General features: G+C 46.2%; 2 protein-coding genes and 1 long non-coding RNA gene across 7 annotated transcripts; 2 read left to right on the forward strand and 1 right to left on the reverse strand.

The window, feature by feature from the left end:
• Positions 1 to 441: 441 nt before the first annotated feature.
• Positions 442 to 3248, forward strand: LOC124678401 (G-type lectin S-receptor-like serine/threonine-protein kinase LECRK2). Its single transcript, XM_047214299.1, has one exon. The coding sequence runs from the start codon at positions 612 to 614 to the stop codon at positions 3045 to 3047; it is 2436 nt and encodes an 811-aa protein (XP_047070255.1). The 5' UTR covers positions 442 to 611; the 3' UTR covers positions 3048 to 3248.
• Positions 3249 to 10012: 6764 nt separating this feature from the next.
• On the reverse strand, positions 10013 to 12392 carry LOC124673373 (berberine bridge enzyme-like Cyn d 4). Its single transcript, XM_047209462.1, has 2 exons — positions 12235 to 12392; positions 10013 to 10817 (listed from the first exon to the last, which is right to left on the reverse strand). The coding sequence occupies exons 1-2, from the start codon at positions 12390 to 12392 to the stop codon at positions 10013 to 10015; spliced, it is 963 nt and encodes a 320-aa protein (XP_047065418.1).
• Positions 12393 to 19138: 6746 nt separating this feature from the next.
• LOC124669315 lies at positions 19139 to 24887 on the forward strand. Of its 5 annotated transcripts, none has more exons than XR_006992122.1 (7): positions 19146 to 19168; positions 21992 to 22099; positions 22253 to 22472; positions 22805 to 22959; positions 23587 to 23846; positions 24577 to 24649; positions 24762 to 24887. It is a non-coding gene; the product is annotated as an uncharacterized LOC124669315 (long non-coding RNA). The 5 variants fall into 5 exon arrangements; XR_006992124.1 differs by having other exon boundaries at positions 21992 to 22019; XR_006992123.1 differs by lacking the exon at positions 19146 to 19168 and adding an exon at positions 21003 to 21111 and having other exon boundaries at positions 21992 to 22112.
• The last annotated feature ends 468 nt before the right edge of the window (positions 24888 to 25355 follow it).

A 25355-nucleotide genomic window follows, 5' to 3' on the forward strand; every position in this document is an offset into this window, starting at 1 on the left:
GTTTTAGACCAACTGAAGGCATCTTCTGAATATAGGGAAACTTGGCCAAACTGATGGGTAACAAGAATAACTCAGCTCTAGAAAGCTCATAACACTAGCATCAACCAGTGCCTTGTGTAAATCTGAAAAAAATGGGTATTAGGACCAAACAAGGTCATACCGGCCGGCGCGTACAAGACAATATGGCAATCTATTTTCAGCCACATATAGTGGCTATTGTACCGAACAGACCGGCCAGTAGGATAGAGAAAAATAGCATTCAAGAATTCCCTCTGCCTTCTTTCTCACGTTGAACAGTAAGGTCTCTCAAAGAGAAAAGCTGGGCAGGCAGCAGGCAAAGCTTTTCCAGGCATGACAACGAAATGTGAACTACGTACTAGTAATTAGGCACAGTAGTAGTCGATGAACTGTACACAGGCCACACAGGCTATTCATCAAACTCAGCCACACAGGCTATTCCACACAAAAATACAATCCATGGACATGATTCTCCACGCGCCGTATTGACGCATACTACTCCATGAAGGCGAGCTTTGAGTGTTAAGTACCATTGGACAAGGGGCATAAGCTTGTTCACAGCAAGTAGAAGCAGGAACCAAGCAACAAACGCAATGGTACCTCGCCTGCTCCAACTCTTTCTGCTCCTCCTGAGCATATCATCTGCTCAAGCGCAAGTGAACATCAGCCGGGGATCCTCTTTGACACCCCAGGGGCCAAACACCTCGTGGCTCTCACCCTCCGGCGACTTCGCGTTCGGTTTCCGGCAAGTAGAAGGTAACTCCAACTACCTCCTGGCCGTTTGGTTCAGCAATATCACTGAAAAGACCGTGGCTTGGTACGCCAAGAGCAGCTCGGACGGGCATGACGCACCTGTGCAGGTGCCATCCAGCTCTGTGCTGCAGCTCACTACTGAGGGGTTGCTCTCTCTTCGCGGCCCGTCTGGCGACGAGGTCTGGAGTGCCGGCGCCCCCAGCGCAGACTACGCCAGAATGCTCGACACAGGGGACTTCATGCTTGTCGATGCAGATGGCACAACAAAGTGGGAGACCTTCGACGTCCCGACTGATACCATCCTGCCCACGCAAGTACTCCCTGTGGGTGGTCTGGACAAGGTGCTCACAAGCCGTCTCCTCGACACGGACTACTCCAATGGACGGTTTCTCTTAGCTGTGCAAGCTGATGGTAATCTTGTGATGTATCCAATTGCCGAGCATTCTACATTTCGGTACACTTCATACTGGGCAAGCGATACCGTTGGGAAGGGCTCACAGTTGGTGTTCAATGAAACCGGCAGGGTGTACTTTGCCTTGAAGAATGGGACACAGATCAATATCACCTCATCAGAGGTGGACTCTATGGCTGATTTCTTCCATCGTGCTACGCTTGAACCAGATGGTGTATTTCGGCAATATGTGTACCCAAAGAGCACAAAGGCCAAAGAAGGCATATGGAGATCGCAATGGAATATGGTAAGCTCATTTCCCCAGAACATCTGCCAGAGAGTATCGGGGAGCGTGGGCAGTGGTGCATGCGGCTTCAACAGCTACTGCACCTTTGACGGCACCAAGAATCAGACAAGCTGCCAGTGCCCAAAAAATTACAAATTCTTCGACAACGAGAGGACGTACAAAGGGTGCAAGCCTGACTTTGTACCACAAAGCTGTGACCTTGATGAGGCAGCAGCAGTATCGCAGTTTGAGATGACGCCGATCAATGGTGTTGATTGGCCTCAATCTGACTATGAGCAGTACAGCCCCATAGACGAGAATGAGTGCCGGAGGCTGTGTGTGGTTGATTGCTTCTGCGCCACAGCCGTCTTTGATGAAAGAACCAAAACCTGCTGGAAGAAAAAGCTCCCTTTATCAAATGGGAATATGGCAGACAGTATCCAGAGGACGGTTCTCATCAAGGTGCCTAAGAACAAAAATACAGAGTCCCAGCTCAGCTTAGGCTCTAGCAAATGGAAGGACAGGAAGTATTGGATTCTTGGGAGTTCCTTGTTTCTTGGGAGTTCTGTATTGGTCAACATTCTCCTTACCTCCATTCTTCTCTTTGGCACTTACTGTGGTCTCACGATCAACTCCAAGAAGAAACTCCAGTCATCACAATCATCAGGTAGTTCCTTGGTGCCCCCGAAGATTTTCACTTTGAATGAGCTGGAGAAGGCAACCACTGGTTTCCGTGAGGTGCTAGGCAGCGGTGCCTCCGGTACCGTGTACAAAGGGCAGCTGCAAGATGACCATGCAACCAGCATTGCCGTCAAGAAAATTGAAAAGCTCCAGCAAGAGAGCGAGAAGGAGTTCATGGTGGAAGTGCAAACCATCGGGCAGACGTTTCACAAGAATTTGGTCAGGCTGCTTGGGTTCTGCAATGAGGGAACTGATAGACTGTTGGTGTACGAATTCATGTCAAATGGCTCACTGAAAGAATTTCTCTTCAGTGATACTCAGCCGCATTGGAGCCTCCGTGTCCAAGTGGCACTCGGAGTAGCAAGAGGACTGCTCTACTTGCACGAGGAGTGTAGCGCACAGATTATCCATTGTGACATAAAGCCACAGAACATCCTTCTCGATGAAAACTTTATGGCGAAGATTGCAGACTTTGGCCTCGCAAAGCTTCTTCGAGCTAATCAGACACAAACAAATACCGGCATACGGGGCACACGAGGATACGTTGCCCCAGAGTGGTTCAAGAACATAGGGATCACTTCCAAAGTCGATGTGTACAGCTTTGGGGTGATCCTGCTCGAGCTTGTTTGTTGCCGGAGGAATGTGGAGTTAGAGATCGCTGACGAAGAGCAAGCGATACTAACTTACTGGGCAAATGACTGTTATAGGTGTGGGAGGATGGACTTGCTGGTGGACGGCGATGAAGAGGCGAACTTCAACATACAAAAAGTCGAGCGCTTTGTGGCTGTAGCACTCTGGTGCCTCCAGGAGGAACCAACGATGCGGCCAACCATGCTTAAAGTGACACAAATGCTTGATGGGGCTGTCCAAATCCCCACGCCACCAGATCCCTCCTCCTTCATCAGTGCCCTTCAGTAGTGTCCTGCTTGCCAACAAATAAACTGTAGTATGAAGCAAGATTATGTCATATACTGATGATATAATATAGCTGTATATTGTACTTTGAAGAATAATGGTGACATTGTATTTCACGTGCTTTACGTCTAGCTGCAACAAATAGCATCGCTAGTGCATCTGTATTATTTGTTTGAATCAATTTTAGTCAAATTTTGTCTACTACAAGATGACCAGAAAAGAGGCAGAGGTGAACACATAGAGCTAATGACTAATGCAAGTTTTCTATATATACAACCATCAGTTAAAATAGTTGGTAATATGTAAGGGCTGAAAACAAGAAAAATATTCTTACCAACCTATGTAAGAGAGGAGGGGGGCAGCTGCTTCACCTCTGATTCCACCATAACTTGGTACACTGACACAACATGTGGCGCAAGATAATCGTATGGCAACAGAAACCTAACCGAGATCTACCGAAAAAACTAATCTGAAGGCCTCGAAACTTAGAAAGAAAGCGGAAGACATTGGGGGCATGCGGTCCGTGAGAAGCACCAGGGGAGGATAGCACGGCAACGCACCTCCACCTGCCATCGGATGCCTGCATCGGCCGGAAGCGGAGCGGCCAAGAACGTGTGGTGCCTAGGAAAACATTTTATCAAAAAAAGGCAACAAGTCTGGATATTATTCAGTCAAAGATTTTCTACTATAGCTCGCAAGGTTAAGTGTCGTTACTATGTAAGGGGTGAATCAAGAAAAATATTCTTGCCGGCACATTTGATTACCTTAAGAACCAACAACAGTAGCAAGAACTTGATTTCTTGAAGTCGAAAAACCGGTTCGCTCCCCCACGTCGCCTCCTCCTGGCGACCGGGGGACGAAACCCTAGGCCGCCGCCGCCAGCTCCCCCCGCCTCGATCTCCCCTCCTCGTCGCCCCCGGAGGCGCTGCCGGTCGAAGGCCGCGACGCCCAGGAAGGGGCGGCGGGGATCTGGGCTCCCGGCTCCGCGCGCGACGATAGGAGGAGGAACGCCGCGCGGGATCTGCTGGTGCCGGAGCGGGCGCGACGTCGGCGCCCCTGCTGCGTCTTGCTCCTGCCGGAGCAGCCGCGGGTCAGGGCGTGGTCGACCAGCGCTCATCCCGGTGGGGGCTTGGGCACCGGAGGCGGCGGCCTCTGCGAGGTGAGGGCGGCGCGGTCCCTGGCGGCGGGGAGCGCGTGCTGATGCTGAGGACCGTCTCCTCGGTCGCGTGGGCGGCGTGGAGGCGGTGGAGGGTGCTCGGGCCGCGGTGGTTGCCCCGTCGACCTCGTGGCAGATCTGAAGACGGAGGCCGGATTCCATGTGGTACCCACCCCAAGGCCATGTCATCCGGCGTTCTCGTCGGTGTGGTTGGGGTGGCAGGGCGGGGGCTCGGCCGGGAGAAATCCTTGGCCGGCGGTGGCGGTCACAGCGTCGGCGACGTCCTGGACGCCGTCTTCCTCCTTGGAGGCGATGCTGAGGTATATCCCCCTCCCTCCTTCCTTTGGCACCCGGGTGAAAACCCAAATCTTTCGATTGGGCGGCGACGGCGCCCTGGCGTCGTGTTTCTCTTGAAGGCGCCGCCTTGGGTCGGCGGAAGGTGTCCGTGCTGCGTGGGTGTCCTGGTCTGCGGTTGCGGCGCTTGCCGTGTCTTCTCTGGTGATCTCCGTCCTGATGCTGAAGTCTTTTGGGTGGCCGGTGCGTTGGCCGGCGGCGATGCATGTGGTCCTTCGCGTGCGGTGGTCGTGTCTGGTTCTTGTCCTTGGTTTGTTGCCCCTGGTGCTCATTCGTGCTCTAGGGAGAGCTACTCCGCTTGCCGACGGTCCGGCGCCCTACGATCCAGGGCGAGAAGGTTGGGACCTTCTTCGGAAGTGGAGGCGGATGGCATTCGGGCTGCGATGCGACAGGACTTGACGGTGGCAGGATTCCCGGTTGCGAGCTTCATGGCGTTGTCCCTCCTCCGCTTTGGTTCTTCCTTGAGATGATGACCTTGATGACAAGTTGTTTGCTTTGTAATCTTTCGTTTGCTTGTTCATTGATGTTTGTAAGCTGTTTTTCAGCATCCTGTAACACTTGCCGGCAACGGCCTTATTAATTTAAGGCAGGGCTACGGCCTTCTCTTTAAAAATTACCTTAAGAACTGGGGGCATATGGTGTGAACTAGCCACTACAGGTGTACTAATATACTAAGCAATCTGCTGCTCGTCCGATCCTGTACCAAGGGTCCTGATTGAAGCGGAGATATGAGCCCTGTTAAATTTGCGAAAACGCCCCCGCGAGTTACCCTGCTCCTCAGCAAATCCTGCAACTTTTCGGAAAACCACCCATGATGTTGAACTCCCACGTCTTCCACCTGTGAGTTAATCTTGGTTCTAAAATTCTTATGGAGGTGAATTTACCAAAATATTAACCGATTCCATTGCTACAAGGAAAATTTGAAGAAGCTCAATCACAATACACTCTAGTAAAACATGACAGTAAATTAATTTTAGTACCATTCACAAAGGTAAGAAGTAAACTGTAGAAAACAAGTGCACTATCTAATTCTCCCCATCATTAAAAGGGTTGCTAATATGCAAGGGGTTAATCAAGAAAAATATTCTTTCGAGCATATTGGACTACTGTCAGAGTTCAGAGTAAATTCAGAGTAACTTGGCAACGAAGATGCATTACCAAGGTAAAACAACCAAAAAGCTTACTTTCAGATTAGCTTTAAAGCAGCCAATTCAATGCTGATCATTCTATGTCATCACTAAATTACATTAGAAACAAGAGGGCAAATTCCTCCACCCTAAATCGACCGGCTCTCCACATCCCCAGGGTGGTAAGAAGAAGAAAGACGCATAGCTGCTACACCTCTGATTCTACCTTATACGTGTTAAATTGACACATGAGGAACACAATATTTGCCAAAGGGTACAAGATAATCCCATCGAACATTCTCCAGTTCGGACCCAGGAGTAAGATTTATGGAAAGGACCCGACTACATAGTGGTCAGCCACTTTTTAAGACCTAGGGTGGTCAGTTCGGACATGATCACATCTCTATTTATGAAAAAACATACAATTTCGTGTTTGTTTCCGGAAAAGGCAACCAACCAAACTAGCGACCCGCACCCCACCGCGGTCTTCTGGCCTGGAAAGAAGGCACGCGTGCTTTGCCCAAAGGGGCGCGCTTTGCAGAACCATCAATTAGGTGGGAATCCCGCGGTCCCACCTAACCTGAAACCCCAACACCGCAGGCACATGACTGAAACTGATTACAACATGCTGATTTAAAATATAGAGTTACTTTGCTATAAAACAACTATCCCAAGCTTCATGAAGCCTGCAGATAAAGCGCATGAAGTCAGAGCTCAGACAATTCCCTAACATCAGACAAGGGCAAGGTTTAGGAACTTTAGCAATGAATTGAAAATGACATTGTCGTTAGAGAGAACAAGACTTGGGATCTTCTGCAATGAATTGAAAATTTGCACGATGCCACAGCTTGAACACAAAGACAGAAGAAGCTTATGCGAATACGCAATGCAGCATTAGCAGCTTCTCCGTGGCATATGATAACATAACTTCTACAATAAAAACCTATGGAGGTTAATGGCCCTGTTTAGAGTGAAGCAATCTGAGATATATAAGAACTTTTTTATACTATTCCATTTACTGCAACCAATACTCCAACTACTAAAACCTTCAAAATATCTGCAGCTACTGCTTATAGGATAATAATGGTTAAATATTTCTACGTACTAAGAGATGCATAACATCAAAAATCAACCGAGAGAGGGTGAAATTCAGATAGTAATAACAACGAAACAAAACTAGTTAATTGGCAACTGGCAACAATGAAAAAGAATTTACTTCGCTGCAAAAAACTTTGATCTTGACGAGTAATAATGCTATAGTATGATGATAGCTCCACGCCTCAGATTGTGCTAAAATGAAAAGAAACGATGCCTGGATTAGTAAATAAAATACTACTTGCTGCATTGGAGAGTAACAAGACTAGACTGCGATGATAGTAACCTTGCAGAACAGCGGCATAGCTGTCAGCTCCTTCAGGCTGGGCTGGGAAACAGGAAACCGCCCTCCCGCCCCGCCGCAGCGCACGCCTCACGTTGCCATTTTTGTATGATGAGGAGGACATTGCCGCTCCACCACACCAGATCCTCCTCCACCGCCTGTGTACCCCCCACCCCAGGCCAAATCCCGCATCATCTACCCCACCATCTCCATGGCCATCGCCTTTCACCTCGTGGGCACGGGCGTCCTGCGATTTCCCTCAACCGCACCACCACCACACCACCATGGATGCCGCCTCTTCGCCTCGGGAGCGTGGGGAGGAGGGGGGCATGTGATTCCCCCCACAACCACCACTTTCATGCCCCCCTTCACCTCGAGAGCGTCGGCGCCGCTCGATTCGCCCTCCCTGTGCCATGGCCGCCCTTCGCCCCCGGACCGCGGGCACCGTGAGATCCGCACAACACCCCTCCACCGACCTCAGGATCCCTCCACTGTGCTTGGGGACTGAGATCAGTGACTTTAAATCACCATACGATTTTACATAAGTTGAGGCATTTAATCAAGATCCAACGCATATGGTTGATCTAAAAAAAAAACTTACAATTAAACCAAATTTTGAAATGAACTGGAACTTTCCCACAATACTCAACGGAAGATATATGTCTTATATAATGTAATTTTTTTAGTTTTTGTAAGCAACTTAAACTCTGACTTCAAATTTTGGATCAATCTTGTGTGTTGGATCTTGATCTCGCATGGTAACTTCTCTTAGGTAATATCGACTGGTTAAATGGAGTATAGTTTGTAGTCCCAAAGATCAAGGAGGGCTTGGAGTTCATGACCTGGAGGTCAAGAACTCAGCGCTACTGGGTAAATGGCTATTTAAGCTACTTACTGAGGATGGGATTTGGCAAACTATACTTCGGAGAAAGTACATCGGCTCGAAGACATTATCTCAAATGGTTTGGAAACCCGGGGATTCACACTTACGGGCCGGTCTTATGGCGACAAAAAATGTCTTTTTCGACATGGGACTTTCTCCATTAAGAATGGTGCACGAATACGGTTACGGGAAGATGCTTGGCTCGACAATGCACCCCTATGTGAACAGTATCCCGCTTTGTATAGAATTGCGCGTCGCCAAGGTGATACCATTGCAACTGTAATGGCTACCTCACCCCCGAATGTGACGTTCGGACGGGTTTTACTAGGACAAAGGCTCGTGGCATGGAACAACCTAATTCTCGCGGCTTGGAGATATTCAATTATCGCCGAGCCGGATGAATTTCGATGGAACCTCCACGTAGATGGTTCCTTTTCCGTAAAATCTTTCTACAATGCGATGATGCTCTCCGATTTACCGATTGATAATAATAAGAAAATTTGGAAGATGAAGATACCATTAAAAATTAAAATTTTTGGATGGTATCTTCGTCGTGGGGTTATTCTCACCAAAGATAATCTTGTTAAGCGGAATTGGCACGGAAGTACACGATGTGTCTTTTGTCATCATGACGAAACCATCAATCATTTATTCTTCCGGTGCCGGTTTGCGAGATCTATATGGTCGATCATCCAAGTAGCGTCTACCTTGTATCCCCCGACTAGTGTTGCTAATGTCTTTGGCAATTGGCTGCATGGTATCAATTCAAGGATTAAAATGCTTCTTAGGATGGGGGCGCTGGCAGTTATCTGGGCGCTCTGGCTATGTAGAAATGACAAGATTTTTAATGACAAAAATTGCTCTTTGTTGCGGGTTATCTACGGATGTACAGGTATTCTCCGTTCGTGGTTACCTCTTCGGCGGGAGGAGAACCGAGACCTGTTTACGGAGGTCTGTACACGGTTGGAGGATACGGCGAGGGATACTTTTTCCCTACATGGGTGGCAGCATAGTCTACGGATAGAAGCTCCACCTAGCTCTTAGGCGTTATACAATTCATCGTTCCGATATGTATTTCGCCTTTTTTTGTTTTATGTAACTTTGGTGACTTGAGACAAACAAACGGCTGTGTGCATCCTGGTTATGCAGAGGCTGGATGTAATTGCTTCTTGAAGTAATAAAGCATCCTTTATCGAAAAAAAAGGTAAAATCACTAGATCTGAGTCTGTGCTCGGGTTCGAACTCGTGGGGGTGGGGTGGGAGTGGTGATGGGGCGAAGGGGAGGGAGCGATACGTGTTTGGCCCAAATCGACGAGTTAGCTGCCGAACGAGGGTCATAAGATTGAGATCGAGCGGTCACGGGGTCAGCCAGAAAATAGAAATTGGTTTATGGAAATTCTGATTCATATAAAAAACAAACTAATCATGAGGGTCGGAAGAAAGCGGTTAGCCAGAAAATAAAAAAATGGTTTATGAAAATTAATAAAAAGGAACTAATCACGAGGCTCAGGGAAATTAGAAGGAAAGTAGGTGGATTGGGGGCGTACCGACGAGAAGAAGCACCAGCGGGGCAGTATTGATCCAGCGTAGTGGTGTTGTAGAGCACGCCGCCGTGGTGCGGGAAGGGTGTGTCGTCAGCCATTGAATGTTAGCAATTGAATGTTAGCAGACCCCGCGAGTAGTCGGCTAGGGATGTGTTAGTTTTTCCACCAACAGGGTTTGGCTAAACCTGTTTGGATCGTCATGGTAGCCGTCTCTGTACTTGTTTGAACTCCACTCTTCTATTAATATATCGAGCAGCTCACCTGCCGAATTCTCAAAAAAAAAAAATGTTAGCAGAGCTGGAAGATTATTCTTAATCATAATCTTGTTGATACTTGTTACATTTTCAGCTCATTGCAGTTATTGATAAACGTGTATTATAATTGTATTGATAAATGTTACATTTTGAGCTTATTGTAAATTTTAGCAGTTATAAGAAACATGGGCAAATGCTATTTGATCACTGTTTATTTTAATATATAGCTAACTAATTGGCCAGTGTGACAACTTGTTGCTCATTTTTCGTGATCAAGAGAGAAGCGGCGGCACGCTCTGCTCGTTGCGGAAGTAGTCACCGGCATCCACATTCCGCTTGATCATGGCGAGCCTCTGGAAGTTCCCCCCGAAATACCTCTCGCCCCACACCTTGCCGCTCTCGTATGTGCTGACGCCGCCGACCACCTGGTTGACGCCGAGGTCCAGGTCCCGGTAGTTGGCGTAGGCGGCCCTAGGGTTCTTGCTGACCAGCGGCTCCATGAAGTCGTATATGGTGTTGATCCAGCTGGGCGTAGTAGTGTTGTTGCCCCCTACCCATGACTCGAGGTACTGGATGTTGTAGAGCACGCCGGCGCGGTGCGGGAAGGGCGTGTCGTCGGCGGCGATGCTCCCCATCCTCCCGCCTTGCGGCTCGAGGACGAGCTGGCCCTCGGCGGCGCCGCTGGGCCAGGTGAAGATCTTCTCCCACGCGTCCTTGGTGAGGGCCTCCGTGACGTAGTCGGACTTGTTCTTGTAGAAACGGCCGAGGGTCATGGTGCGGTTGAGCAGGAGGGTTTCGAGGGGCGTGCTGTTGCTGGCGTCGCCGAAGTATATGTAGGCCACGTACTGCACCCAGCTCATCTCCCGGCAGTCGGCGCGCGTGAGGTTGAGCTCCGGGAGCTGGTCGCGAAGGGTGGCCACCACCGCGCTGCAGTTGCCGAGGTACAAGGACTGGAAGTTGGCCTTGGTCACGCCGAGGTCAGGCGCGCGTGGTTTATCTTTTGCGTCGTCCGCGGGCGGGGGTGTGGAGCGATCGGTGCGCGCGTCCTCATCAAAGCCTTCCCATCTCGGGACGGAACTTGGATGCACAGTTTGAATCGGTCAACACATCGACATGCATGACAGACGACTTGTCGAAATGCCAAACCCCCGCCGTTTCGGTTGCTCGCTCGTACATTCATTCCCTTGGCCAGTCCCAACCAAAGGACCACGTACATTAATTAAGCATTGCCTCAAAGCTATTTTTAAATTGCGCTTAATTCCCGGCCTGCAAATTCCCATCGGACCGCGAATAGCTAGTCTTTACCTTTTGAAAAAGGTTTCGGCAAGGTCAACGTTCGCTAGCTCGGTCGCCAGCCTGCCTTGGAATGGACTTCACTGAAGAAAAGCGCGCGCGTGGCGAATTAACCTGTTTTCTGCCTCTCGTAACTCGTAACGGAAACGATAGATCGCGGTGCAGTTTCATTTTCGTCCGCCATCAACTCAAATTAAAGGCCCTCCAAATCGAGATTCATCCATCCAATTCTCGATCTCGCTCTCCAATCAAACGTCTGCTGGAAATTTGCGTCTTTTAATTCTCTCTCTCTCTCTCTCTCACAACGCCTCGTTCTTTTTCCTTGTCACCTAAACCCAAAGCGTTCACCCTCAACGGAGCAGCAGCATACTAAATGAAATCGATGCCGTCGTTTATTAATTCTACGGTCGCCGCACCAATCGAATCGAATCGACACGGCCGGTCTATCTCCCTCTCCGCACTTACTCTTGCTTTAATTACGACCTTGCGTGGTTCAAACACCAAAATCCTGTGCCAGGGGATCGCATGCGGGATCTAAACTCCCCTCAATAAAACTTTTCTTTTCCTCTCCGTGCTACTTCTTACTGTATTTAATAACGCCTAAATGCAAAAGGCTACCCGAGAATTTGCACGACCTTTCCTTTCTACAAATCCACTGCTGCTCCTTTTCCTTGTCCTCGTCCATTCATAATCTCCAAACGTATGAATCGCATCGCACCAGAAATCACCCGTTGTTCACTTGTTCAACTGCCCGACGGAAAACAAATAGAAAATATAGAGATTAGCACCGAATGCCTCTCAAGTGCAAACAAGCAATCAAAATATACACTAGGTTTCCCAGATTCAACTTATACATTATTATCAATGTTGCATCGTCAGCAGAACCATGGTGAACCAGAATCTGACATACCAACTTCGCCACTAGATAGAAAGAAAAAGCATCAGTACGAACAACCAGTCCGTCCACAACAAGGCACCCAAATCCAAGTCATGCTTTCAAAACCCATGTATGTATCCAAGTAACATTCAGCTGCCTACGGTTATTCAATCCATATAACTGGATCTTGTAACATACGATTAGCAGAGACCAAGTTATATGGATGCATTACTTTCAATGATTTCAATTCCTTCTAAACAACAGCTCCCAAAAAAGAACACAGAAAGGAGCTATTATTCGACCTTGGGCATGAGCGTGTACTACCTGCGCGTCGTCTTCTTGCTCAGTGTGGACGAAGAACACCTTGCCGTCTCTGGCTCAGACGCTGGAGCTGCCCTCACCAGCCTTGTAGATGTCCCTGGAGTGGAGCCAGTTGTAGCATCAGCTCCCCCGCCGGTCCGGAAGCAGCAGGTCGGGTGCATGTCGGCGTCATGGGCGACGTGGACACATTGAGACGACACCCAACCACAAAAAATGAAATGGTCAGCGAGCTATATAAGCAACCGATTACATTATACATCAAAATAAGTATGACTAGATTCATTCTACACAATCTGATCTTGTGTAATAAACATGAATATTCTGTGTGTAACCATAACCAATGGCCAAGCTCTTGTGAGGTATAAAAAGGCTACATCTACTTCGCCTTGCTAGCTCATATTCTTCCCATTGCCCAAAGTGTAGCAATGATCCATTAACTCGTGATTATGGATAACAAAGTATAGATCTAGCAATTACTAATTCATATCAGATTTGAACCAAGTGAAAAGATTGCCAACCTTAAAAATACAAGGTTGGTTCTAGACATGAAAAGAACTCGAATAGATGACCAAGTAGAGTGAAACACCAGTAGAGTGAAAAGAAACATAGGCACCGATCGAACTCAAGAAAAACAAAACATGGATGCACATCTTGAACCCAGGTTCTGAACTTGGGGCAGATACATAGCACACACACACACTATGTATGCCAGGTTCTCAACTTGCAACGCCCAGCCCTATGTATACCAGGTTCCAAGGACATCAAAACAGCAGTTCAACCTTGCAGCAATCACAACCCTTGTCAAATGACTAGGCCAGCCACACATAAAAGATTTATAAACCGATTTGAACTACTGTCAACCCAATCTGAACAAACTCTACCATTTAACCTAGAACAATTCCATGCATTAAATCTGGAAGAACAAACGGAAGGTCGTACATGGTGCTGCTCAGCTCACTAACATTACAGAAAGAAGCAAATTTGACACCACAACTAATATTATTCAATTCATATAACTGGATCTTGTAACATACGATTAGCAGAGACCAAGTTATATGGATGTATTACTTTCAATGAGTTCAATTCCTTCTAAACCAACAGCTCCCAAAAAAGAACACAGAAAGGAGCTATTATTCCACCTTGGGCATAAGCGTGTACTACCTGTGTGTCATCACCTTGGTCAGTGCAGACGAAGCACACCTTGCCGCCCCTTGCTCAGAAGCTGGAGCTGCCCTCGCCGGCCTTGTAGATGTCCCTGGAGTGGTGCCAGTTATAGCATCAGCTCCCCCACCAGTCCGGAAGCAGCAGCTCGGGTGCATGTCGGCGTCATGGGCGACGTGGAGGCATTGAGACGGCACCCAACCACAAAAAATGAAATTGTCAGTGACATCTAAAAGCAACCGATTACATTATGCATCAAAATAAGCATGACTAGATTCATTCTACACAATCTGATCTTGTGTGCAGTAATAAAAATGAATATTCTTTGTGGAACCATAACCAATGGCCAAGCTCTTGTGAGGTGTAAAAAGGCTACAGCTACTTCCCCTTGCTAGCTCATATTCTTCCCCTTGCACAAAGCGTAGCAATGATCCATTAACTCGCGATTATGGATAACAAAGTATGGATCTAGCAATTACTAATTCATATCAGATTTGAACCAAATGATAAGATTGCCAACCTTAAAAATACTAGGTTGGTTCTAGACATGAAAAGAACTCAAATAGATGACCAAGTACACCGTTAGATCATTACAACCAATTCTAAAAATTCGAATCTGTCAGTCTAAGCTTCAAGTATAAACTAAGCTACTCCAATCCTATAGCAAACTTCTGAACCTAGCACAAGTTCGGATTTTTATATATCCTGGCTGTCCTGCAACATTGGTTCGTGTTCGCACAACACTCTGAACATTTATTGACTGATCGATTATACCCGTGATAAACCAGACGCATTTTTTCCTCCCAAACAAAATTCCTGCAGCTGAAAATCTGTGCAGGAGATCGAAGAGTTGGTCTCACCTGCATCGTGCTACCAGTGCATCCCGCCGACGGCGGCGACCATCAGCAGCCCTCCTCCGTCTGCCTGCACAATGAAGATGCGATTTTTTTTCAGAACTGGGGAGAAGAGGAATGGGGGTTGTGGGTTGCGGCAAGGCTCATACCTCGAGAAGGACCTGCGGTGGTCGATGTTGCGGTGCCGGCGACGCCGCTGGACGGCTCCATCCGCATGGTCACGGCCTCCAAGCGCGAGGACCCGGTGGTGAAGGGAGTCGAGGGACGGAGCGGCGAGGCGAGGTCGGTGACGCGGAAGAAAATTGAAGTCCACGACCACGATGCCGGCCGGGCGGCGACTTAGGGCTTCGCGGCGGCGAGGTTTTAGGCTCGATTGGAGGCGCGTCGGCGAGGTATGCTGCAGGAGGTACGGTGCCGGAGCAGCGCCGGACGGTGGCGAGGTCGGGGTGGCCCGGCCGGAGGCGAGAATGGGGCGAGGTCGCGGAGAAAGAGGGCGGAGGCTGCGTCTATCTTGGTGAGCTGGGCGCGCTAGAGGTGGAGGGGAGGAGCCGCCGGTGGTCTGGGGCGGCGGAGGTGCGGGTGGCCGGCGAGTTTCAGAGGTAGATCGATGAGTCGGGTATGCGCGAGAGTAAAGTGGTAGGTAAATCATGGATATAGTGTCGCCGGCCAAAATTCCGTCCATGATTTTGGGTCCAAAATAACGCTTCAAAATGCAAACTCCCTTGCGTGGTTGGTTAGGACTTAAGAGTGGAATTGATGGATGGATACATGCATGCACTATACACGTGGTAGCACATGTCATCATTGGGATATATTCCAAGAGACATTTTTGGAAAAGATTGGATGACAAAAATCTGTCGCGGCATGCCAAGTCCAAGGACAGCACGGATAATCGGGTATTTACGTGTAGACGCCTTGTGGAAACCAGCCGTGGCCCAACGATGGCGGAGGACCTGCAGATTCACGACCATACCACATGCGCTGGTGTGAGGCGACGGAGTCAGGCGCATGCCAAGAAGCCATGAACCGAAACAACGCCTTAAGAAACATTGAGCCAATATGCTAGGTTTTAGGAGCTTCGATGATGTTAGCGATTGTAGAAATACCACCACCGAAAAATCGGGAGGGGGATGTGCATGCACCAAATGCAAGAGCATTGAGGAGTGTCGATGGAAAAACATTCTATACCCCGAGACTATATGACCAGCTAGAGTGCTTCTGGCGAAAGGCTACGACCGAGACGATGCGACACCGAATTGTCATCATCATGGTGAACGCTCTTCCTAGGATGCTAAGATAACTTTGCTTGTAACACCATGATCATAACATTGCTCCTCTTAGGCTAGATCCCAAGGGATAGAGGGATGAAAAGAGCCAAAGTTGTCTCGTGTATTGAAGGCCCACATCATAATGCCAAAGTAGACATTGATGGGTTCCCGGGCCAACACAAGGCCCACATCCATGCAAATATAGGTATAACTTCATGATGATACAACCATAAACACTATTACCTCCATCCCAAAGCTTAAAGTTTTTTTTTTAAAAAAAGTTGTACACTTTTCAACATAACTCCCAAATAGCTCTCCAACTAAGACATCGGGGACAACAGGTGTGCAACCTAGTTGTTGTCGGGCGTTGCACCCTCGACATTAGCTTGACAATGTACACACACATCGAAGATGGTGATGTAAAGGTCATGGGATATAAGTACAAAACATTGTTTAGTACAAGATTGTAAAAACGTTGCTAGTATAATAAAGAAAGTATTTTTTTGGACACATGGCTTTGGTACATATACGCTGCCACTGACAATAATGGACTAATATTGAATTTAATTCTCGTAGTTAGTGGTGATTATGTCAACCAAACTTACAAAAATATAAGTATGTACTTAGCCAAGACCTCGGGTGCAGTGGCGGCGCTACGGTGGGCCATACTGGGCCGTGGCCCACCCTTTCCTGCCAGCATTCCCTTATGTTTTGTCACAAATTTAGCCCATTAGCAGACAAATGGCCCATTCTCTACTGACCGGCCCACCCTTAGGTATCTGTCACGCTCCGCCACTGCTCGGGTGTACATTGTCGTAAAAAGGATGACTATAAGGGTGCTCAAACCAGTAAGGTGTGCATGGTGACTATCTTGCCATCCTTGGTTTTCCAACGAGCGATATATCGATGTTTAGCATAATATAACAAGCCTAATGGCACATGAAATAATAGGTAATAAATCCCAAAGCATAAAATAATTGAATCAAATAAATTATAGTTACTAACTATCCCTTGGAAAAAACTAGCGACGATGATGACAACAGTGCGCGACGGCTCCGACACCAAAGATTGCCAAGAGCGATAAAGAGCGCAACACCGATTCACATAAATCATCTCCAACGATGACCGTGATTAAAATATTTTACATAGCTCGAGATTTAATATGCAGAATTTCATAGGTCAAAGTTAAAAGTCAAACCAAGCATTGAAGTGTTTATCGAGAGCACCATTATTGCATAAGTAATATGTAATTAAGACACCGGGGCCAATCCACGTCGATTTGATACTTTGGACCGTTAGATCTCGTGTATATCCATCTTTTTGAATCATCGCTGGAACCCCTTCTCTGCGTTAATTACCATCGAATGGCCTGGCCAACATGTATGGGCTTCTACTCCACGGGCCGACTAGGCTACCCTCTCGTTAATCGAGCAAGGAAAGAACTAAACTCGTCAAAACAGGCTGAGGGCCTGCTCATTCCCTGGACCACACCCTAATGTCGATCCAGCATCTACACATCGTCCCTCTTCATATCCTCGAGCTTTGATCAAACTGATGGTCTTCTTCCCGTAACCGTCCCCTGTACTTGCGTTACTCTCCGTTTACCTTAGCTGATTCCTCATATATGTTGCCCTCAATCATCTTTCAAAACTTGGGTTTACTGCCTACATATACATTAGCAAGTGGGGGAGTGTTTTAAGGCCTATATTTAAATAATTTTTGGACTTCCCGGACAACGGCACCCACCCTACATGCACCGCCTTCATCTCGCATGGAAGCTCATCACTCATTGTTTTTTTGGTATGTGCGGATTCGGGTTGTTGTTGCTGATCTTGGGGAGTTGAGTCGGTATTTTGTGTTAGTGAGGTAATGTGCGAGTACAAGAACATATATTCGTTGACGATGTTGAGCACGTGACGGTGGATGCGACACATGCAAGCAATGAATGTAACAGAGAGATTTTCCACTACACCTAGAATATCAACTAAGTACCTAGTTCCAATATTCTTGAGGACTCCGACTGAGGATATATGAGTTGTAAGACCATGTCGTAGCTCGTCTCGTGCAATTGTACATGTTAGGTTGATCGTTGGAGTCGACGAGCCCCGGTTCAACGATAGTTTTGTGAGCAGTCTACATGGAACCATTAGCGTCGGCAACAATGTTTCTCCTCATTTCTCTCATGACATCGTCGACTCATCGCCGGCAGGAGGACGGTAGCTCGTGGTGTTCAAACTCGCCCGTGTTCTCTCAAGAAAAAGAACTCCTTCAGCGAAACACAATATATCCGCATATACACTCACTCCTATGAACGCGCGCACACACATCATACCCCTATGAGCACCTTCGAGAGACTGGGTCCAAGAAACTGATCCAGCGGGTCTTGAGATTGACGGTTGGTTAATTTAAATAGAGTTTGTTTATTAAAAGTATATATCTATATACATGCAACCACATGATAGAAAATCACGCATCAAATAGTACGTGAATGAAAAAACAATAAATTTATTCCAATAGCTTGCTCAAACCTGCAATTGCTGGCCTAATTGCCGTAGGCGGTGCATTAATGGAAGGGCTCCCTCTGTTTGGCTATCCAAATTCCCTCCTCTATTTCAAATATTGGAGTAATAATCAAAGAATATACAATTAACGTCCCTAAAATCAAGCGACGTGTTTATTTTATTTCTCTCTAAACTGGCATTGCATGCCGCATTAATTAACGAAATTTACTGGGAAGAGAGAAGGATTAGTGGAGAGTCATTAACTCGGATAGGCAAACGCATCGAGGAGGGAGAGGTAATAATTAGCGGACAAACCAAAACCCGAGGAGCCAGCCCAGCTATTATGGTATTTGTTCACTGTAAAAAAAAATCAATATTGAGATTGATGAGTAGCCGATGTCATTAGTAGGAGAAATTTATGATACAATACCATGATTTGTGTGAGTTACCAAACCTAATCGGCTGGAAAAGAGGCGTGGGATTAACTGGGAGCAACAAAATCTCACCTCACATCGCAAGGCACGCACAGCGCATGACCTCACCTCACAATCCCCTTTCTCCTATCCATCTCTCACTCAATCGGCCGCCCCCGTCGCTCGCTGCTGCTCCCCGCCTTGCAGTTCACCGGCCGGTCACCCCAATCCCTCGCCATTCTCCTATCCATCTCTTCGCCGTCGCCGTCGCCGTCGCTCGCTGCTCGTTCACCGGCCGGCCACTCCCAATCCCACCCACCTAGGCCAATCCCACTGATGCCCCACGCGTCCGCCATGCTCTAGGGGCCGGCCGGCGTTGAGAAGAACCTCCTCCCGACCATTCCTTGTCCTCGCCATCCGGCCGGAGCGCAGGTCACGCCCCCACTCACAGCCATGGCGCCTTCCGGCCTCGATGCTCCAGCTGTGGGCGACGGCCCAAGCAGCAGGGGCGGCCGGCGCTCCTCCGCGGCATCTGCGTCCCGCCATCGTGGAGCTCGTCGCAGGGAGGCAAGGAGGAGTATGGTGGTCGCTTTCCCGGCCGCCGCCGACCTCCTAGCTAGACAACCTCCTCGACCTGCGGCCGCCGACTCCGTCCTCGACCTGCTGCTGCCGAAGACCACTCCGTTCCTGTTGCTGCGGCCGCCGACTCCGTCCCCGACCTCCTAACCTGCACCTACCCGGTGAGGCCCCTCTCCTCCTTCATGTCTATTCCTTGTGCAATGGCCGTGGTGTTTCTTTTCTGCTGCCTGGTGAATATGTCCAAGTGTCAGATGGTTTTACTTGTGATACTGGCTTGCTTCTTATTGTTATATAAACTGTTTGCTACTGGTTGCACAAAATGCAACTTAGCAGCAGTTGTGCAGTGCCTACTTTCACTTTTGGATACAATTTCTGGCCCCTTGCAAACACTAGCAATATCTTGCATTCTCGCCTTTGGACTGATATGAACTCAAAAAAAATACACTGCAAATTTATTATTGTAGTAGACTAAAGGAAGAATCAATAGATCTGTCAAGCTAATGCCTTTGAATGAGTTACTGGTAGCTATATCAGTGCCACACTATTTCTCAAATGCAATTTACCTCTTACCTTGGATCATCTGCCCAATTATCCCTTCTCGAAAATATTACACAAACAAATAGATAAAATATTTATCGTGAGCATTCTCGCTTTCAAATATAAGATAATGCATTGCACAATACAATTTGTCCTACAGGTCGATACCAACACTCCCTTCTTTCTCAGGATTCTACTCTGTTTCTGCTTGCTTTGATCGTGTTGGATCACGGACTATTATACATGTATGAGTCCAGTTTTATTTGAAATGAGATGTGATAAAAAAAAGTTAGTCAATACAAACCATTTATATAAAATAAACCGAGGTTGAAGTTGGTGTGCGTTCTCCCGTTGGAATAGTGTCTTCTGATTATTGAAACCACCCAGAGTTGAACATAATTCATCGATGTCCCAGTGTTTTCACAAATTCACTCACCTTGGTGTCTGCATGTTTCAAATCCTTGCGATCGTCAAGAACAAATTTTAGAGATTATTTTCTGATGGACATCAAGAGAGAACCGTGAGATCTTTCGGCTTCTTAGATGCAATCGGCGAGTTCAGTCTCGCGCGGAGCTTGGCTTCCTTTGAATCATGGTCGTTCTCGCCTTGTTTTGGTTGGCGGTGGCTGCATACCTCTCCACACCAGAAACCTCACCTCTCCGGGGATGACCACAATCTGTCCATCGAGGATCGCATGGATCTCCTCGGAATGGGGGATGCTCAAAAGACCTTGCGGGGCAGGAAATGCGTGGCGGGATGCATGGGGCGACACAGTAGGAAATATTGTCAGGTCTTGGGAGGTCACGGCGTGCCTGCTCTCGATGACGGGTGGTTCTTTTTTTTGAGTGGATGCCACAGATTTTGTACAATCTATGCAGGCGGCGGATATATGGAAAATGACGTGGGCGTGGGGTGTGGAAATTGGAACCACATCATTAGGCTAATCCTAATAGTTAGATTTAGGTGATTAAGGGTAATGATTATGTGGGTACGACTTAAATTGATGCATCATTGGAGAACTCTGAAGCTTTAGATGCAGGTAATCGTTTGGTTGATGTTATATGGATCAAACCCCTCTTATGTTTTTTATATTAGTGTAGACGTACAGAAAAATAGCTTTGGAGCTTATACTTTCACGGGAAGAAATTTTTACAACAGTTGTATGGATGGCGATATCCTATATCTATGTTGTAAAAGTGGTTTAGGGCTTGGTACTAATGCTGCATGGTCTGATGATTAAGTGGAACAGCCCACCAATCTGCTGCAGAAAACCTATCTATTTTTCTTGGCGAATGACATATTTACAGTCACATAGCATTGCTGCTGCAGTATACAAGTTTTCTTTTATGATTGTAGATTCCGTGTGAGCCTCTAATATGGTTGTTGGTTAGATATTTCTGTTGGTTCATCTTGTTGTAGGATATGCACCTATTCATTTTGCTATTGCTGGAGATATCAAGTAAGAGAGCGAGTAATGGGCGCTCAGAAGGCAGAGTCATTCCATCAACATCTGATGGCAGTACCTTCTGTTGTAGACCCTTGATGGGCCGAGGCCACCAGCTAGCACGTGAGGGTACTCAATACCCAGTTTGAAATATGTATCACCTTTGATAAAAAGTATCAATCAGCTTTTGTGCACGACGTATAATTGTAGCGGATTTGTGGATGTTAGGATTCCAGTAGGCAAAATATAAATTACCCCCCAGAGCTGTTAGGCTTTTTTCGAAACAAAAAGATACAGCTGTGTTTATCAACTGTGTTATACTGCCCTCAAAGTATGTATGTCCAACTTCCGTATCCCTTGTTTTCATTTTGGTTTGTAGGATCTACCAAGTATTCAGGTTGACTAAAACTGTAATAAGGTTAAATCATGGCACGTGGGGAATACACTCTAGCAGGTGGAAGCCCAAGCCAGCTGCAGGACAGCCTGCAGCTTAGCAGCAGTTTGGATCGGAACCGGAGTCCTGTTGGATCCTGGACATGTATCAAGTCCGGATTCACCCTAGATCGATAGGTTCATATCATACTGGGATTAGAATTCATAAGGTCTTCTTTCCTTTGCTTTGTGTTGCAATCGCCAATCTATGTTTTCTAAGTTTGCAAAACAATTACAACTAGAGAATGCAATATGACATAAGTTATAAGCATATATAGGTAGTATAGAATGACCATTTTGAATTTTTGAATTTTGTGTGCTGCTAGTACTGCAGCCTGCACCAAGCGAGTAAATCCAAACTTACGGTTTATCATGCTTCATATGTTTCTCACATGTTCTTTATTAGTTAACCAGAATCAATATCACCATATAAAGCTAAACTAAGTTTAGTTTCACATTATTATTTTACTTGTTGACCTTGACAATGCTGAATAAATTTGGCTGGTACTTATGATTTTTTTTGTGGTACCTTCCTCTCAATAAATACTGATCTTCCTGCTCTGATGTGCAGAAAAGATGGACAACAAACTCAAGAGGAGGTACAGAAGAGGAATCTTAGGATGAACTTGTGGAGCGTGAGCGCGCAACCACTTTTCATCCTAGGATAAGTCCTATGTTGGTAATACCTCTAGGTCCATATGCGCTTTCTCCCTCGTCTGTAGATATCATAACTTTCCATGTCCATAACTTCTCTTCCGTGATGTTTTGTCTTCTGTTGTTGCATTGTACCTTTGAATTGCAATTGATAAATGAAACCTCTTTTTTCTTGCAGACCAGATGGACCGATGAGGATAAGATAGTTGTGCTTCCAGAACGACCAGGTGAATCAGCAGCCGATGGTTGTGGAGAAGATGATGGAGCCTTGTGGTGAGAGAAGAGGCTTGTCCAAGGAGAAATTATTGGAAAACGGGAAAAAGAAGATTGAGAATCTGCTCGACTCGATTTTTTCTTGATATGTCAAAGTCTTACATGCTTGGTACATCTTTGGGATGGTGAGCTCACTCCTGGCTTTATTCGTTTCATTGGTGAGTAGTAATGGCATAAAGCTTTTGTGAAATATAGGCAAATCCACATTTCATAAAATGGTTGGATCAATGTATTGTCCTATCTCATAATCAACTATGAGTGCACATTTGAACTTAATTTACTTAAGGATTTTGCCGTTTGTTAGATATTCATCCAGTTGTGTGTGTCTGATCTCTATTGGCTTTATATATTCTTGCATGGGTCTTGCAGTATAATGTTATTACTTGACTATTTAATGAATAATCGCCAAGCTCATCACCTTAGCTCTTACTGATGCTTTTCCCTCTGCGTGGCGCAGGTGTCTAAGGTAGTGTAACCAGACCAGTATGCCCCTGATGTGGCTTCAAGGCAGCCTTGTTTGCCAGATCCCGGCGTCATGCTTTTTTTGATGGGAGTATGTACTGAACAAGATTAGTAGTGCCAGGGGCATCCATTGGTCAGGTGCAGCAGAAGGTGCGTGGTCTTTGATTACCTAGGATGGAATGCTTTTCTGATAGGAGTATGTGCTAAACAAGATAAGCATCGAATATATTTAAGACATTTTCTACAGATGTCTTGAAGCTTAGAATTATTGAGGCCCTTGAATCAACATGGGGCTTTGGTCTTATCGATTATCCTTAGGGTCGTTGTTCGCTGTTAGATCAAATATTATTTTGAGCTTGCTATAACTAAGGGTTTCAAGGGTTCATCTAGTTTCATATGTTGCACATTTCCTACTTTTACTCTAGCTCTTGTCAGTACTATGCGTGCTCTGCTATTCTCAAAGTCGGATCAGCTTCGGCATCGCTGAACCAGAACTGTCGTATGCAGCTACTTTTGTTAGTGATGTCAGCTGTGAAATTAATCCCTCTGACCCAGGCTGACAAATTAATATTAGCATCTAACTTAATCAACTGAGCAACTTCAAAGTTTACAAGGAGTAACTTAGGTACCAATAATTTGAGGTATTTGGATGAATCTAAAACTTGGAACTGTATGTTTATGTGCTAACTTATGTTCCTCATGTCCTGCACTTTATTTGTCCGAACATAATTTTCTTTTGTTATTAATGCCTAACTTTTACTCGTGATGCTATTACAGGATTCTTGTCTGTCATGGGCATCCAACGATGAGAAGGTGAAATGGAAGGTTAGGAAACTAAAGCCCAAGAAACTCATTGGACAACAACGAACCTCAGGACAAGGTAGTGTGTTTCCAGTAACGCTACCACGCTACATGTCCTTATGCTCAGGCCTTCGTACAACACGGACGGGCAACCGAGGGGACGGCCCTAGTTTAATGATGTCTGGCTTCATTGACGTGCTTCTACCATTAGAAGCAATAAATCCTTGTTCTCCTAGGTCTGTTTGTGATTCTGTAGTTTGATTTTATTCTCAATGACATAGTTTAATATATCTTCTTATGAAATATCCTAACATTTCCAGAAGCATCCATAGTTCAAAATAACTTTTCCAATTGTCATAGTTTAATTTCTCTTCACGTAAATTTTCCATTTTTTAAACTAAGTGGATGGTCTGGATTGGGGATATTGTAGTGCTTGAATCAACAATATAGCATCAACATCACCCAAACGGTTGATATTATTGTTGTTGTCAAAATAATACTCCCTCCATACCGATTTATTGGGTTCATTGTGATAGTAAAGTCCCTAGAAGCTAGTCTTGGTTAGTAGTAATGTCCGATTAATTAGGGAGCAAAGATTGGTCAATTCATTGCGGGCAAAAGGACCACCATGATTGACGTGGGTGATTGACCGTTGTTTCTTATCCCTGCAATTATTTCCCAAACCATGAGGGATCGTTTGGCTGAAAAAATTCACTGGAAATCTATCTATACCTATCGCTCACCTTGTTTGCGATGCACTCTCTAATAAGCCTATTAAACCGGCATAGAGGGAGTAGTAAATTTTCCAAGTTAAAAGAAACTGATGTCCATGAACAATGAATTTTATTTATCTTTATATTTATTTCTTGGCTGGGTAAAGTGGCATTGTATATTCATTTCTTCAGATTCAGATTATCACTATTAGAAAGGTATATTACATGAATTGCTTGTTCACATGTAATTCAGGTTTGGTACGTCACAGAAAAGGATGAAGAGAAAAAAGCAGAGCAGATCGTTCCAAGTTGTACAATCCTGCCAGGTTTGTTTCATCTCTAGCTTTAGAGGTTGTGTGCTTGATTTTTCCGGCTATCCATTGGTGAGGTTGTAGTTTTATGATCAAGGGCAAAGAAGTGACCTTGTATCTTTTTCAGTTCCAAGTCAGATGGCGAACTTGATGTGTATGTTTCAAGGATGAAGTACAGGCAGAAGTGTATCTCTTACCTTACAGGAAGCAAGGAACAGCTTGAAAATCTCCATACCCCTTGAGCAAGAGAAAATATGAGGCATGTTATTGTGATGCCCTCTTTTCATTTCACAACCAGGTTCACTAGTACTCGATGTTATTTGGTTGCCAAATTCTTTTTATGACCTATGACCCGTCCACAGTATAACTATGCGATAATGCTACCATTGTGCTTATTCATGCACTCTTTGGTGCCACTATGGGATTAATTGGATGGTTGGAGCTATTCGGCATATCGTGTAACCCTTTTTGGGTTTTGAATGGAAACTGTAGTGGGATGAAAATGGTGCTTTTATTTACTGTGTAGCGTTAGTTCATGCCAGACCATGATGGACATTATCTGTTGAAATTCCCACTTTACTCTGTAGCATTAGTGCTTTCAGCATTTGACAACATATTTTGACATGTAGGAGAATTGCTAGTTGATAAACCTACCTAGGACCCAGGTATTACTCGTATTTGGTGGTTACTTGGGCACGGGGTTGTTGGGAGCACATTGCCT

The sequence above is a fragment of the Lolium rigidum genome, chromosome 7, assembly GCF_022539505.1.
Source record: "Lolium rigidum isolate FL_2022 chromosome 7, APGP_CSIRO_Lrig_0.1, whole genome shotgun sequence".
Classification (NCBI taxonomy): domain Eukaryota; kingdom Viridiplantae; phylum Streptophyta; class Magnoliopsida; order Poales; family Poaceae; genus Lolium; species Lolium rigidum.

Bases quoted from the DNA above. Each gene is read 5' to 3' on its own strand.
- LOC124678401 (XM_047214299.1), top strand. From the start codon at position 612: ATGGTACCTCGCCTGCTCCAACTCTTTCTGCTCCTCCTGAGCATATCA.
- LOC124673373 (XM_047209462.1), bottom strand. From the start codon at position 12,392: ATGCACCCGACCTGCTGCTTCCGGACCGGCGGGGGAGCTGATGCTACA. The intron at 10,818-12,234 runs GTAGTACACGCT...TGTGCATCCAAG, and splicing joins AGCAAGAAGACGACGCGCAG to TTCCGTCCCGAGATGGGAAG.